This window comes from Lathyrus oleraceus, chromosome 6 (genome assembly GCF_024323335.1).
Source record: "Lathyrus oleraceus cultivar Zhongwan6 chromosome 6, CAAS_Psat_ZW6_1.0, whole genome shotgun sequence".
NCBI classification, from domain to species: Eukaryota; Viridiplantae; Streptophyta; class Magnoliopsida; order Fabales; family Fabaceae; genus Lathyrus; species Lathyrus oleraceus.
This window is the reverse complement of record NC_066584.1, coordinates 15029145-15045600: the sequence shown is the minus strand read 5'-3', so window position 1 is coordinate 15045600 and position 16456 is coordinate 15029145. Positions and strand designations below refer to the sequence as shown.

At 31.4% G+C, this 16456-nt stretch overlaps 1 protein-coding gene across 1 annotated transcript; it reads right to left on the bottom strand.

Annotated features, from left to right (window-relative positions):
• Positions 1 to 12725: 12725 nt before the first annotated feature.
• Positions 12726 to 14053, bottom strand: LOC127097279 (embryonic abundant protein VF30.1). The gene is made up of 3 exons (XM_051035782.1): positions 13904 to 14053; positions 13651 to 13756; positions 12726 to 13554 (listed from the first exon to the last, which is right to left on the bottom strand). Exons 1-3 carry the CDS (start codon positions 13940 to 13942, stop codon positions 12893 to 12895), a joined length of 807 nt encoding a protein of 268 aa, XP_050891739.1. The 5' UTR covers positions 13943 to 14053; the 3' UTR covers positions 12726 to 12892.
• Positions 14054 to 16456: the final 2403 nt, after the last annotated feature.

Genomic DNA, 16456 nt, shown 5'->3' with positions numbered 1-16456 from the left:
TGGAGAGCTAAACAACCAAAGGTTGATCTACTGATTTTAGATTCCATCAAAACTTTAAGGTTATTATAATTTCCAATTCAATTACGATTCCTTTTCATTTATGTCTATGAATCTCATTTAATTAATTCGATTTCTTATAGAATAGATTTAACTAAATTCAATTGATGCCTGTTTCTTAATTTAATTGCGTTTAACATTGCTTTTTTGTTAATTTGCATTAGTTTTAACCAAATGCTTAATTTAACAAATAGGAATGTAATTCATATAGTATCGATGACTCTTGTTTGTTCGATGTTGTAATTGAACACTAATCGAATCCACTTAAGTAATTGGGATGATAATAATCGATTATATATCAGAAACCAAACTAGTAGATTAACTTGTTCATCATATTTGTTTTATGTTTATCTATTTACGATTCAAGTTTCTGAAACCTTGAACCCCCTATTTCTTTTTCATATTTGTTTGTCTATTTTCAGGGTTGTAGTATAGTGGTAAGTATCTCAACTCATTAAATGACTCTATAAGCTTCTGTCTCGAATTGCTCCGAACTTTTTCCAAAAAATTAGAAAAAAAATCCTCTATTTTTTAGAAATTGCAAATTCCTTTATTTTCCATTTTTTTCTTTCTATTTTGTCATTTTCAAAAAATCCAAAAAAATCTTGTAGATACGTTATTTCACTTTATTTGTTTTTAGTCATATTTTAATAATTTTTAGATTTTATTTTATTCGTTTTTGTTAGACTTTATTAGATTTTAATCGTTTTATTAGATTTTCCGTCAAATTTTATTATACTTTATTTTCACTATTTATTTTACTGAAATTATCATTATCGTTATGTTTTATTTGTTGCATGACTATATCCTAATATGGCTAAAGCTCAACGAACTCTAAGAGAATTTACCACACCTGATTCAATTTTTGTTGATTTTCCATCATTGTCTGATTTTGATGATACTTACATCTGTGATACATGTATTGACACTCACCTTTGTTATGTTTGTGGTGAGATAAAAGATTCCTTCCAGGGTGATACTAACTCTTCTACAGTGACCCCATCTTTGTATTGTTTCTGTAGGTTACATTGTTCTCAACATTCCAACCCCCCCCCCCCCCCAAAAAAAATCACCCATTGAACAATCACCATCTTTAAAGCTGAAACCACTACCTGGCAATTTAAAATATGCATTTCTAGAGAGTCTAGAAAAGCTATTGATAATAATTTTATCTAAATTTGAATCTGAACAGGAACAAAAGTTGTTACAAGTATTTAGAAAACATAAGAAAGCATCTGGATGAACCTTGACTGACATTCCTGGTATTAGCTCATCAACGTGTATGCATCAGATGCTTATTAAGGATGGGAAAAAATTAGTTAGGCATCCCTAAAGGCGACTTAAACCCTTGATTTTGGATGTTGTAAAAAATGAGATATATATTGCACCAGAAGACAAAGAGAATGCCACTTTCAATTGCCCATTCAACATTCTTAGCTATAGATGAAAGTTCTTTGACCTTGGAATAAAACGAAAATGCCATTTATCTATTTATGATTCATATTTTTGAAACCTTGAAACCCCATTTTTTATATCGGTTAATCTTACTCGGATTCCTTGCAATACAACTCGAGTGTGGCTTCCGTATACAACATTTTATTAACTCTATTTTGATCTGTGTGCCACAGCGGATCACCCGCTAATATTTGTATGAATAATTTCCTAAAGGCCTGAACTTCTAGTTCGACCTATCTTATTGGTCTTAATAAATGTTTCTTTAATACAATCAATACAAGTCCCCAAATAATTGAAAATTAAGGAAGTTAAAATATCATCTCTAATTAACCTTTCAAATCTTTCCTTAGAGATATGGCCTAAACACCCGTGCCACAACAAATATGATTTTTCTCTAATTTTAGACCTTTTAGAAATGGAGTTCTCGACATTCAATGATGAGGAAATTTTATCACAATCCAAATATAACTTATATAAACCATCAAACAAGATACCATTACCAACAACTTGAGAATTCAACATAAAAATTATTTTTCCAACATAAAACGTAAACTTAAATCCAAGTCTATCCATATAAGACACTGAAATCAAATTCCTCCTAAAAGAAGGTAGATTAAATGTATCTTTCAAAACAACTTCAAAACCAGTTCCTAGAACTAAGCTAACATCTCCCACTAGCTCCACCATGACTTCGAGATCATTTCCCACCGGGAGCTTGATTTCTCTCAAATTTGGTCTCCGCTGGTTTCCGAACTCCTGTAAGGACACAACAATATGGGTTCTATAACCACTATAAAGCCACCAATAATTAGTGGGAACATCAACTAAGTTAGACTTAAAATAGACAAAAGATAAATGATTACCTCCAGATTTGTTCTTGTTGTCTAAGCAAGCTTTAAAAGCATGACAATCAGTTTTCTTATGCCATTTTTATTTACACCAGAAGCACCAAAATGTTTTCTTATGCCATTATTTTCTTATGCTATCAAGATAAGTTTAATTAACTTGGATATGACTTAGGGGAAACTTACAAAACTCAACCTTTGAACTATAGACTCAGGGGGAGCTTATAAACCTCAAACACTAATGTTGTCAAGTTAGTTAAACTGACCAACCATTATTCTTAAATACCTTTGTTTGTCATCATCAAAAAGGGGGAGATTGTTGGAACAAAAAGTGTTCATATCCCTTGGGTTTTGATGATAAAAAAATATGTAAAGAATAATTGGGTATACTAACATATATTCAAATGTGTAGGATCATAAGCTTAAATTTCTACTCAGAATTGACCTTGATGAAATCATTTGTTGAAAAGCTAATAGTTTCAGATTCTGAAGGATCAAAATATGGTGACTCTGATCGTGCTATTTCAGCTTCTAAAGGATCATAATTTCAACATGGTTTCTCTGCTTTTGGTAACAGCTCAGAATCTGAAGACCTTAGCTAAAGGTGCTCAGCTTCTGATCCGTTTTCTATCTCCATAGCAGACCAATCTGGTCAATGTTTGATCTATACCTAGTATGAAAAAGAAGCAGTGAAATATGTTATTACCCAATGGTTTAAGATCTTAACAAGATCCATCTTCCAATGTCTCTCTCTTGGAACTATTGCTTTTCAAATATCACTTGTGAAAACTACTTTCCAACGACACTTTTTCCGCCTCTATAAAAGGGAACTGAAGATTTGAAGGAAGGTTACAAAACTGTCGAACAATATAATAGAACACATTGAGCGCAAACTTTGAGCTAAAGTTTTATCTGTTTACTACACAAGCTCTTAAGATTTCTTGTCTTCGTATATCTTATAGATATTAAGTGTTTAAGTATCTTGTGATTGTTGTATCACTTTTATAACTCTGATTGTACATCAAGTATAGTTGTAGTATAGTCTACTAAAATATTTGTTTAAAGTAGAAAAAGTCTCTTGCTATTTTGCTTGAGAAAGGGAAGTCTCTTGCTAGTTTTCTTGAGGAGTGGAAGCCGCTTGCTTATGTGCTTGAGCAAAAGTATCTTCCTGGATTGCTTGAGCGAAAGTTTCTTCCTGGTGTGATTGAGCGGTTGAATTTCTTGCTAGTTTGTTTAAGAAAAGTGTAATTAGTTTGATTATAGTGAAAATATTTTGTTGGACAAGGGGACTGGACTACTATCAGTTTAGAAGAGAAGCCAAGATAACTTTGTGTGTTGCTTTGTTTATTGCTTCCGAATATTATTCATTCCGCTTCTCTTAACTCTGAGATCAAATTCTGAACTTGTTAAAATTATGAAGTTAGTTGTTCAGAAGCGAAAAAGAATTAACATACACAACCTCCCATTCTTTTGTATTTTTCTCACCTTCAGGACGTACTTATCCCTCGTAATCCCTTGTAATTGTGTGATGACCATAATTAGCTTCCTGCGTGAATACTCGTCTTCTGTTGAAGAAACATGACTTAACTCACCGCACCAATTTCATAAATAACTCGATTGGAAAAGGTTGGGTAGGACGTACTTGTTCCTTGTAACCCCTAATTTTTGTGTGATGGCCGTAATTAGCCCACCGTTCGAGTATTCGTTAATCACCCAAAAACATTCTCAACACATCAAACTTATTTTTCTCTCCCTCGTACGATCGAAAACCCTTTGCAAAAGAAAATTATTTTATCTGTTATACCGTGATACAAACAAATGCTTTAAGTCTTAAATTATGAGTACATATAACATTTAACTGCTAGAGTGCGATCTAAGCATTCGTTCAATAAAATCACTCAACCAATACATAGTTTTCTACGAAGAACTACGTTGCTTTAAATTTCTCTTTGCACCCGAGGATACGTAGGAGCGAGACCAACAATCTCATCAAGCACCCTAATAAAAAACCTTTTTACGGCCTCTTTTCTTTTCCTTATTGAATTTTTATTACTCGAAGAAAAAAATAATGAAAACTAACATTCTATTCACAAATCTAAATAAATGGTTCCCATTGGGCACGATAAATGTGAGGGGTGCTAATACCTTCCCCTTGCAGAATCGACTCCTGAACCCAAATTTTGTTGTGAGACCATCTTCTCTTTTCTTTTAAGGTTTTTATTGAGATTTTTTATTCCCTTCTTTGGAATAAATAATGTTCGGTGACAACTTTGTTCAATCATCTGCGAGCGTGCTACGCGCTCGTTGGTCGTATTTTTTGAGATGAGATAGTAACTATGTGCAAATAAAGCAAATAACAATGGGACGAGTGTGTGTGTGGGGGGGGGGGGGGGTTCAAGGTTTATTTGGTTCGCAAATAAAACGAAAAAATATTTGGAATAAAATTCAATAACTAAAGGCGATTAGATCTTATTTCGACTCCCCTACTCATTCTTATGCATTAATCAAATTTATAATATGTTAAGTATTACGACGAATTAACACGACCATTGCACCTAATTCCTTGGTGTACAACTCACTAATATACACAACAATTCCCTAATTCCTTAGGCCAATTCAGATTTAAATTAGGTGTTCTAAGTTCGTTATTCAAAAGCTACAACTTATAATTACCTATTACTAATTAATTATTAATTTGAATAATCGCCAGAGATGGGATCAATAGACTAATGATCAGATATCCATACTCATCTAATATTAATTCATGCATTCGTCAATACATAAAATGCATTAAGATCAAGAATAATTAAATATTAACAATGACATAAAACAATTCAATTGACATCAAACAATCATATGACCCAAAGAGTACAAGAAGGTTTATATAAAAAAATATTGATGACTTCTCAACAGGTGTACCGATCGATAATATCAAAGTAATAAAAATAAAGATCATATCCATAGGGATTGCTATCTAATAAAGTTATGATTGTGTGAATTTAAAAGTAAAGACGGGTGTGTGTGTGTGTGGGGGGGGGGGGGGTTGCGAGTTATTTTTGAAAAGTAAAATTTCTAAATTCAATACGAGAAAGCGACTAGGTTTTGTATGAATTCCTTGTTTATCCTTTATTGATGTTTAATGCATTATATGGATGATAAAGTCGTTATATTTTTATGATGAACTAACAAGACCACTGTAACCAATCCCTTTGGTGTACAACTCACTAACTTCTACTAGAGGTCTCCTATCCCTATTCAACCGGAGCAAGTGAAATGAGAAGTTGTCACATTACGTTAACTCAAATGCCACTACTAGAGGCCGCCTATCCATATTCAACCGGCGTAAGTAGACTAACTGTCCTATGTCAGACTCATAGGCTTAGGGTCAGTAATATGTACTCGTCTAAAATAATAAAATTAGTGCATCCACAGATAATAAGCATTACGAACAAAAGCAATTAAATAAAAATATAACTTCAGTTATCCATATAACATCAAATTAAACATATGATCCAACAGGTTCAAAACAAGTTTATCAAGCAAAACCTAACCTAGTGTAATTTAGTTACTCATAGTAATACACTAAAATACCAAGCAATCAGATGTAGATAGCCTGTGAAATCCTTGAAGATTTTGGCCCCAAATGACTTCTAATGCTCTCGAAATCATCCTCCGGGTAACTTTTTCTTCACTTTCAGTCAAAAATGTAGAACCCCTAATTATGTACCAGAAAAGCCTTTTTATAACGAAAGAATGCGTCAGGACGTGTCAAAATTTGTCCAATTTTTTAGTCCATCATGCCCATGATACCCAGTATCGCGCGCGATGCAACTCCATCGTGCCCAAGATGCCGTGCGAGAAGCGAAGAAATTTTTAAACCAATCTGGAAAGTTCTCTTGAAAAACGTAATACATTTTTTGGGAAGTACAAAAGATGTTTTTATTAATTTTTATCAGAATTTAAAATTTTCCTCATATTTTTTCTTCAATATCTTTTTTTTCTCCCTCTCTCTCTCTCTCTCTCTATGCTGACATGTTTTTATTAACTTTTTGTTGATGACAAAAGGGGGAGAGAATCATTGAAGTATTTAAAGAGGATAAAAGTATTATTGAATGCTTTAATATACTTGAACCCTTATCATAATCCATTTTATGCTTAAATATGAACATTATTTTCTTATGTTATCAAGATAAGTTTAATTAACTTGGATATGACTTAGGGGGTGCTTACAAAACCCAACCTTTGAACTATTAGACTCAGGGGGAGCTTACAAACCTCAAACACTAATATTGTCAAGTTAGTTAAACTGACCAACCATTATTCTTAAATACCTTTGTTTGTCATCATCAAAAAGGGGGAGGTTGTTGGAACAAAAATTGTTCACATCCCTTAGATTTTGATGATAAGAAAATACGTAAATAATAATTGGGTATACTAACATATATTCAAGTGTGCAGGATCATAAGCTTAAAATTCTACTCAGAATTAACCCTAATGAAATCATATGTGGAGATGCTAAAATAATAAAATTAGTGCGTCCACATATAATAAGCATTACGAACAAAAGAAATTAAATAAAAATATAACTTCAGATATCCATATAACATCAAATTAAACGTATGATCCAACATGTTCAAAACAAGTTCATCAAGCAAAACCTAATCTAGTGTAATTTAGTTACTCATAGTAATACACTAAAATACCAAGCAATCAGATGTAGATAGCATGTGAAATCCTTGAAGGTTTTGGCCCCAAATGACTTCCAATGCTCTCAAAATTGTCCTCCGAGTAACTTTTCCGTCACTTTTAGTAAAAAATGTAGAACCCCTAATTATATACCAGAAAAGCCTTTTTATAACGAAACAATGCGTCAAAATTTGTCCAATTTTTTAGTCCATCATGCCCATGATGCCCAGTATCGTGCGCGATGCAACTTCATCATGCCCAAGATGCCGTGCAAGAAATCCAGAAGCTTTCGTCTTTTTGTGCCCCCTTTTCCCAGCTTTTGCTATTTTCTCCATTTCTCTTCACTTGGTCAATCTTGGCTATTCTATGGCACTTTTGCTTCTTTTTTACTTGATATTTCACCAAAATCACTCCAAATACTCCTGAAAAACATGTAATGATAGAGTTTCATCACAACCATATACTTGTCCTCAAGTAACTTGCTTGCTACTGCACATTTCAACAGAAAACAAAATGCTACTATAACTAATGAACATCACATTTTTATTATTACCTGGTCATCACTTCTGCTCCTAGCTTCAATCGAGAAAATTTAGAAAAATACTTCCAAATAAACAAGTACTCAACCTGTCTCTCATCTCACTATAATTTCACTCATAATGATAGGGGAATTTCTCAATCAACATACAAAATATTTTATATTAAATTTGAAATATTTCTAAATAAGTCGATCAAAGTTGTTTAAACACACACTTTCTGAGGGGTTTATAGGTTGCATGAGACTTTATGTTAAGGTAGGATAATTTATGAGAGTAAGCTTAAATCTTTGGAGTTAGGTACCTAGTTTTTCTTATGTTATCAAATTCCCTTTCATAAAAATCTTTGCTTGTTATATCGGTATTAGAGATTCACATTCTATGGTCTTTTTCATTCTTATTATTTTACTTTTTCTCTCTTCATTTTTTAAAGAAGTTGTAATAACTTCTTTATTACTTTTTTACAATTTTTATTTTTATTTTTGATCAATTTCTCTAGTACCCCAATCCCAAACTTAAACTTTGTTCACTTCCAAGACTAACCCCAAATTTATTATTTTTCCTGCAACTAGGAAACTAAAATTTTTGAGGGTAGAAATATAACTACTAGAAATACATGGATTACTTGCGGATTTTCCTACAGTTTTGTCTGCGAATTCATATTGTTAAACATTGTTTCCTACGAAATATGAGGTAGCAGAAAATTCTGCAGGAATTCTTGAGACTTTACCTGCGATTTTTGATTTAAAAATAATATATGAATTTTCCTGCGATTTCTTTTGCAGGAAATAGTTATCCATTGAAACCTCAAAATCCTTTAGAAATTCTATGGCATGCTTATTTTTAGGTTTTTTTTCCTGATCTAATTTGAGCTAGAAATGCGTTTTGATGATTAATCACCAAACACTTTCTTCACATCGCAATCTATAAAATTTTTCATGAGTGTATCTTCAAGGTCTTAAAGATTTGTGTGTTTTGCATTTAACTTATTTACTGTTGCAGATCGTGATCAGAGTGGATAAAATCCAATTGCTATTTCTGCAGTGTGCCTGTGTATGTGTGTTTCAGAAAGTAGGTTGGAGTGATAAGGCAAGAAATTGGTATGTTGGTATCACTTGGTATGAATTTTAAGTTTCAATTTCTTCTCTAGTCAATTGTTTGCTTCTCATATTATTATTAACTATTTCAGCTAGGTGTTAAATTCTAGTGTGAGAACTTAGTCTCACTTGTTAATAGAGTAAATGTTGTGATCTCTTCTTGGTAACAAGTTTTTTAATCTATTGATCAGTCACTATTTATGCTAGACATTCCACTATTTAACCGTAAATAAGTCAGGTAAACTGTGTAAACTGAAGCATTTTTAGTTAGATATAAGCTCAATTCTATAATATTAAGTGTGTTGTTACTTATGAGTTTCTTGAGGATATTTTACACTTTTTGGTATGTTAGCAGGTAAAAAAACTAGTTTGGAATCTCAGGGAATCAAACGTCAGATGAGAAATTGAGCCCGAGCAAGAAAACGAAAGAAAAAATCGTTTTTTGGAGAACCTGCTGTCCATACGCGTATGGCCTTACATGATACGCGTATGGACCTTCCCAGTACGCGTAGCATACGTAAATGACCAGAGGGAAGGAAAATTCAGCCAAAAGACAAGCTTCTGGTGATACGCGTACCAGCCTGGGCAATACGCGTACCAGCCTGGGCAATACGCGTACCAGAGGCTGTGTTACGTGCAGTACGCGTTTGAAACTGGGCAATACGCGTATGGAGCACAAAATCAGGAAAAATCCAACTGAATAGCTATTAAGAGGCCAGACCACGATTTTCCGGGGGTTGGACGTTTTGGAGAGAAAAAAGACGCGTTTTGAGAGCTGGAGACTCGACGAATAGCAAAGGATTCATATGTTCAAGAGTTTTCCGACTATTGAAGATTGATGCCTCACGAAATTCTGTAATGACAACAATATTAATCTTTGTTTTTATTTCGATTATGAATAGCTAAACCCCCCATTGCTAGGGGGGTGACCCTGATTCTGAATGTGACAGATTTGATGTTTATGAATGCATTGATTATTTCTTCTGTTCCATTGATTTGTTCTTATTACCGTTCTTTATGCTTTATTCGTCGGACCAACGAATGATGATTATTATGAATAGTTTAAGCTGGACAGCGATTGTTCATTGATCTGGATAAGAACTTTGGATAGTAAAAATAACCTAGGACTAGGGATTTTCTATCTAACCGGTAATTCTTGATATTTGAATTCTTGAGTATGAATTTAATTATCTATGGACATAGTAATTAGGTTACATAATCAAAGGTCTTTTCACTAAGGACTTAGGAATAGATACCCTTGAGGACCGGAATTAATTTGACAGGAATATTGTCTAAGCCTTCATAAATTATATCTGTTACAGGAAGTTTCATTCACCGAACCCTAGCAATCTTCTCTCATTTGTATCTCGTTCAACCTTTTTACTTGTTTTATTTATTTGCAATTGGTAGTATAATTACCCACAACACAAAAACCAAAGGCTTTTGTCTAATTGAAACAATCTATCAACTCTGTATCGTCAAGCAGTCCTTGAGATCGACAAACGGGGAATTTCCCTTTTATTACTACAGTGAGAAAAATAGTACACTTGCTTTCTCCTCATGCTAATGTTGTTTGGTTGGCTTTCTTTTTTGTTGTGATTCTCATCATCAACTATGTACCTTTGAGTGCTTAATTTCTAGCTTTTTAAAGCTCCATTTACTTTATTTGTATTAGTTTCTTATTTTCTCTTAAAAAAAGAATTAATTAAAAAATGCATGATTTTTCGTTGATTTTTGGGATTGCAAGTGTTGTGTAAGTAATTTCTTTGTTCTCTTGACTAAATATTTGTGTTGTGATGTGGATGACTTTCTTTGCATTCCTAGTATTATAAAGTGGAATTGATTCTAAAGTATGCATAATTTGTGGTAGATCATTACCCTTGGTGAGAATTTGAGCCTTATAATAGATGAAATATAAATTTTCATTTATTTTTCTTTCTTGTGTGATTTCACTCATGTTTATTAGTTACTCTAGAACTTGACCCGATTCTTGTTGAAACTTTTTGTTTGCATGTGCACACTGGTATGATAAAGGCATCTTATTTTCGTTTTATTTTTAGCCACTTAGTCAAATAAGTCAACCTTGGAATTATCATCCTTGGTTTGAAGCTCCTTTGAGCCTATTTATTTCATTTTTTGTTTATAACTCAATACAAGTCTAAAAGGGAAAAAAATGTTATACCCTATTTGAGGGGATGAATGATTCTTGTTTGGAGTTTGTGTGTTGAATTATTATATTTGTGATATATTTTAAAACTTTGCAAAAAAAAGAAAGAAAAAAAATGAAGAAAAAAATGGAAGAAAAGTCATGTTCCTATCGTATTCCTTATGAAAAAAAATGAAAAGAAATAAAAAATAAAAAGAAAAGAGAAGAGAAAATGGTTATAAAGAATTTGAGGGAAAGTGAATCAAATACTGTTTAGTTCGACTCCCAGAGTCCCTTTCTATTCTCTTTAATCCTTTTAAATATTAGCTTAGTACCCCTTATGATTTTTCTCATCCTTACATTGCCATGTTACAATCCGAATAAAGTCATTTTGGTCTTTGTTTGCATGTATTTCAAATGTGAATTTTAGAGTCTGGTCAAGCTAATGGTAGTGCTAGCTTTCATGATATGCTTTGAGTGTAAATAGATAACCTAAACACTTGAGAGTTGAGAGAATTTTATCTTGTGAGGATCTTGCTACTTATGATGTATTCTTTGGTAAATTGTCCTTTTATTTGGTTTGATTGTTACATGAAGTTACTCATTAACACCATATTCCATGAAGCTTATAATGAGAATTTTGCTTATCCCTATGTGATTCTGAAAGTTGTTGAAATTGCATGCTATGTTTTTTTTCTTATTTTTTATTTTGAATTTTGAAGTTAGAGTTTTTCTCGGAGTGCAAAAGTTCAAGTGTGGGAGAATTTGATCAGTGCATTTTGATGCACTATCTTTTACATTGATAAGAGAAAAAGCTATAAGCTTGATGTTGAAGTCAAAATCCAATTTGGAGTGCAGATGAGTCAAATTATTAGTTTTTGTAACAAACTTAATAAAATAATTAGTTTTTGGATAAAATTTATGTTTATCTGGCCCGGTGCTCTTAGAGTCTGATTTTTTTTGTTGGTATTATTTAAGCAAACACACAGTACTACTGTTAGATGTTCAATTTACACGAAATTAGAATAGGCTGATACGAATTCTATGGAGAGCTAAACAACCAAAGGTTGATCTTTTGATTTTAGATTCCATCAAAACTTTGAGGTTATTATAATTTCCAATTCAATTACGATTCCTTTTCAATTATGTCTATGAATCTCATTTAATTAATTCGATTTATTATATCGACTAAATTCAATTATGTCTATCAAACCACCAAGAATTAGTGGGAACATCAATTAAGTTAGACTTAAAATAGACAAAAGCTAAATGATTACCTCCAGATTTGTTCTTGTTGTCTAAGCAAGCTTTAAAAGTATGACAATCAGTTTTCTTATGCCATTTTTCTTTACACCAAAAGCATCAAAATGATTTCTTGAAAGCAACCGGGTTAGGACCTCCAATGTCATAGTGTTGAGCATTGAGTGTTTTCCTAAACTTAGGATGTATATAAGAAGCATTATGAGTATTTTTTTTACAAGAATTCTTATCAGAATGGGGTTTAGCATGAACAATCAAGAGGCCTAAATCACTTATTTTCTTATTGAGTTTCTCTTCTACAGCTACACACTTGGTAATAAGGTTATTGTCGGTCCAATTCTCACAAAAGATATTATAGGCATTTTTGACGAGTTATATTATATGGTGTTCCACATGTCAGTTTGCACTTTCTTGCGGTTCTCTAAATCCTTCCTTCAATATCTTGGGTTAAAAACTCCCATATTTTTTTTATCTTTAAATATCACATAATTTGAATCCGTGGAGTTCAAATCACTATTGAAACATACATGAACGATGTGATAATCAATACCAAATTAGTCTTTTTCAAGGTTGTTGGAAAAAGAGGTGGAAAACAAATGTAAAAAGACTATAAATAATATAATGTAGAATATAAAACATACAATTATTTTTCATGATGCAATTGAGACATACATGAATGATTTTATTGAAACATACAAAGTTGCAACCATAGTTCTAACTTGTTTTATTTAGGATACATAAAATATGATACTTGTCCTTACATACATTTATTATTTGAACACAAATCCAGTTTGAACATGAAGTTAGCATCTAGATGACACAAGGACGGTCAACAGAATAATTAGGCACCCAAGCAGCAGCCTTATTGCCAATGAAATGGCAAACAGAAACAGTTCCAGGACTGACTTTGAGAGCTTCGTAAAGCAACTCAGGATTCATACCTCTTGTATCATGATGACAAACGGTTAAAGCCTTTGCTTTGCTTCCATCAGGTGCTGCCAACGAGACCACGTAAGCGGTTGTTTCACGCACTTGGTGGCAATTGAATACAACTTTTTTAAAATTCAATCGATGACACATCACTGCATTTTCACCAACTTTTTTTACTTCCTCCACAACATATTGGTTTTCATTTTTGTCGAAGGTACTTGAAATAGCCTTAATCTTTGATGTTCTAAAATGTGAAATGACATGATCAATCATAGATTCTAAAGATGATACACAATGTTTGTGTTCTCCTATAGCAGTTGGACTATTACAAAAGTCATCCAGACTTTGTCTTTCTTTATTCTCCAGCCATATGGAATCAGTCACACCTTGTCTTGGTTTTGTGAATGGCCGCACCATCTTTGCAACAGACTGAGTGTTACCCAATACTATTTTCTTTCCAGGATAAAGATCATGTGGAAAAAAAAGTGTCGAGTATTGGTTTAATTCTTCGACTCTAATGGGTAGGCTATTAGTTTTTCCATCTGCCACATGAAACAACATATTATAATTACTTCAAAAACCATGATAAATAGTCTTATTATGAGACAACATTTAGTTATATAATTCATGTTACTAACAAGGAAGAAAAAGATCTGAAAAAGCCTCAGGGAGAGGAGTGTTTGGCCACACATATTTCCAATAATCTTCTCCGTATGGTATGGCACCGGTTCTCACAAAAGCCAACTGTAAAAAAAATAATTCACATTTTATATATTAGTGTTGAATTCAAAATGATTAAACAGTTTTTTCCTCATTCCTTCTTATAAACTAGTCCATGACAATTTCAACCCAAAACCAAATATAAAATAGAGTAGAAAATAGATAACTTACACAAAAGAGAGCCAAAACCGTGATATGTGAAAACTCCATTTAGCTAGTTAATACAAACAAGTGGTAACTGTCAAGACTTTAGTGAGTGTGTATGAAAGTGTTACAACTTTCTCATTATTTATAGGTAAATACATACAATATAATTGCATGCAAAACTTGTCTTATTGATCATATTCATTCCTCCAAGTGGTAACAAACTTTATGCACGTGTCATCCATGCAAAACAATTGCATTATCTCCTCATTCTTTGCAAAGTTTGTGTGTGGTTTCGGTTTTTGTCTAAACTTACAAACTTTTTGTGCAAATGCCGTCCATGCAGGAAGATGCCATTAATTACTATCCAAACTTTGATTCTCCTTGAGCATAGCATGTGCATAATATTTACTCATTTACTGCATTATTTTACACAACTGTTTTAAACATTCCAATACTTTATTAAAGTGCCTCAAGATATTCTTTTATTAAATACAGTATTAATGATGATTATTTATTAAATACACTCCAATACTTTATTAATGTCTATCATGATGATTATTTATACGATATTTCAATTTTAGAATTTACTCGTCTTTAATCCACAAAATGATTATATATATATATATATGTGTATATATATGTATACATATATATCTATATATATATATATATATATATATATATATATATATATATATATATATATATATATATGTATACATATATATATATATATATATATATATATATATATATATATGTATACATACATATATATATATATATATATATATATATATATACATATATACATATATATATATATATATATATATATATATATATATATATATATATATATATATATATGTATGTATGTATATGTAAACATGTATTTGTCTATAAAATAAAAAATATACTTTTATATATGATTAATTCATATCATTGTTTCAATTATAATTTACAATATTATACCAAGTATATTACGACGGTTTGTGTGGCGATTATTGTAAAACCGCCATTGTTTTCTCTTTGTGGCGGTTGAAACCGCCAAAATAGAACTTCTTAAGCCGCCACAATTTTCCTTTTTTTTTTGTAATGACAACTTTGCTTTTCACCCTTTGAAGGATGAAAAATCAGTTCTTATTTATATCTGTCAACAACTTTTTGAATCATAGCAATAATCTTTGTTTCTCTATTTATGTTTAGTGGCATGGTCGGTGGTATCAAGTGATTCATGTAATTTATTAAGAGTATTATGATGAAGTTCAAACCTAACCAATGGTTTACGCATGCTAAAAATGAATCATTTCAAAACTTGATTCAGAGAGACGTACAATCATAAAAGAGACTCAATAATCAAAATTAAATCAAAGGTGAAAGCGATAAGACAACCAACAAAATAATTGTATTAAAGTGTTTCCCCTTAATGTATTACGAACATGCAACTACAATAAATTTTTCTAAATTTTGTTGCTTTGATTTTAACTCCAAATTAATTAAAGAGTTATGCTTTGCCTGAAATTGAAATTTTGTTGCAAAGAAGTAATAAAAAATTACAAGAAAATTGAGTTCTTGTGACATTCAAAATATGTCACTAAAAGTTAGTAATCTATAGGTAGATGTCTATTAGATTTTGAGTGGCACCCACATTTGATGTCAATTATAAGGGGTGTGACGTGACACCAAATTGAATGTCACAATAACTTTTAGCTACAGTTAAGTTTTTACCTAAAATTACAACACATGTCATTATAATTTTACTTTTAAATTTAATTGATGAATATTAGTAATATTAAAATCAAATTGCTTATTATAAATATTTTAAAATACATTAAGAACTAAGACAAAGTTAAATAACTAAAATTAAACAATTGTCCCATTTTCTTTTAAATTCAAATATTTCAACATATAGAGAGTTTAATTCATCTTACAAAAAAAATCACCTATATTTGTATCTGAAATAATAAATAAACTAGATGAAGATCTGTGCGGGTGCAAATAGTTTATTTATATTTTATTAAATTTTAAATATGATAAGAATTTAGTTTGACATAATATAATTATTAAATTTATTTTACAATAATTTATTATGAATTATAATTGAAACAATGATATGAATTAATCACATAAAAAATATATTATTTATTTGAAAGAAAAATATATATTTGTAAATGTATATATATATATATATATATATATATATATATATATATATATATATATATATATATATATATATATATATATATATTGTTTACCATGTTACCTTTTTAGCAAAAAACTAAGTGGACGCCCCGGATCACTTGTCTTTATTTCTATGGGTTTTAGAAATTGGAAGAAAGTTAGGAATGGAAAACATTGTTCCTTTCTTAAACACATAGAGAAGGATCCTTGCTCACCACACAACAATGCAATGAAAGCTTGTCAAGACTTGTTGAATCAAGATGGTCATATTATAAATGTTATTCAAATGTAAAGTTCAAGTCAAAGAATGAATAATCGGTTACGACTCAAGACTTCAATTGACACTGTTCGTTGGTTAACACTACAAGCTTTTGCTTTTAGGGGTCATGA

Coding starts and splice junctions, on each gene's coding strand:
- LOC127097279 (XM_051035782.1), bottom strand. CDS start 13,942: ATGGAGTTTTCACATATCACGGTTTTGGCTCTCTTTTGT. Junction 13,757..13,903: donor CGGTTTTGGCTCTCTTTTGT/GTAAGTTATCTA, acceptor TTTTTTTTACAG/TTGGCTTTTGTGAGAACCGG. Junction 13,555..13,650: donor TTCAGATCTTTTTCTTCCTT/GTTAGTAACATG, acceptor TTCATGTGGCAG/ATGGAAAAACTAATAGCCTA.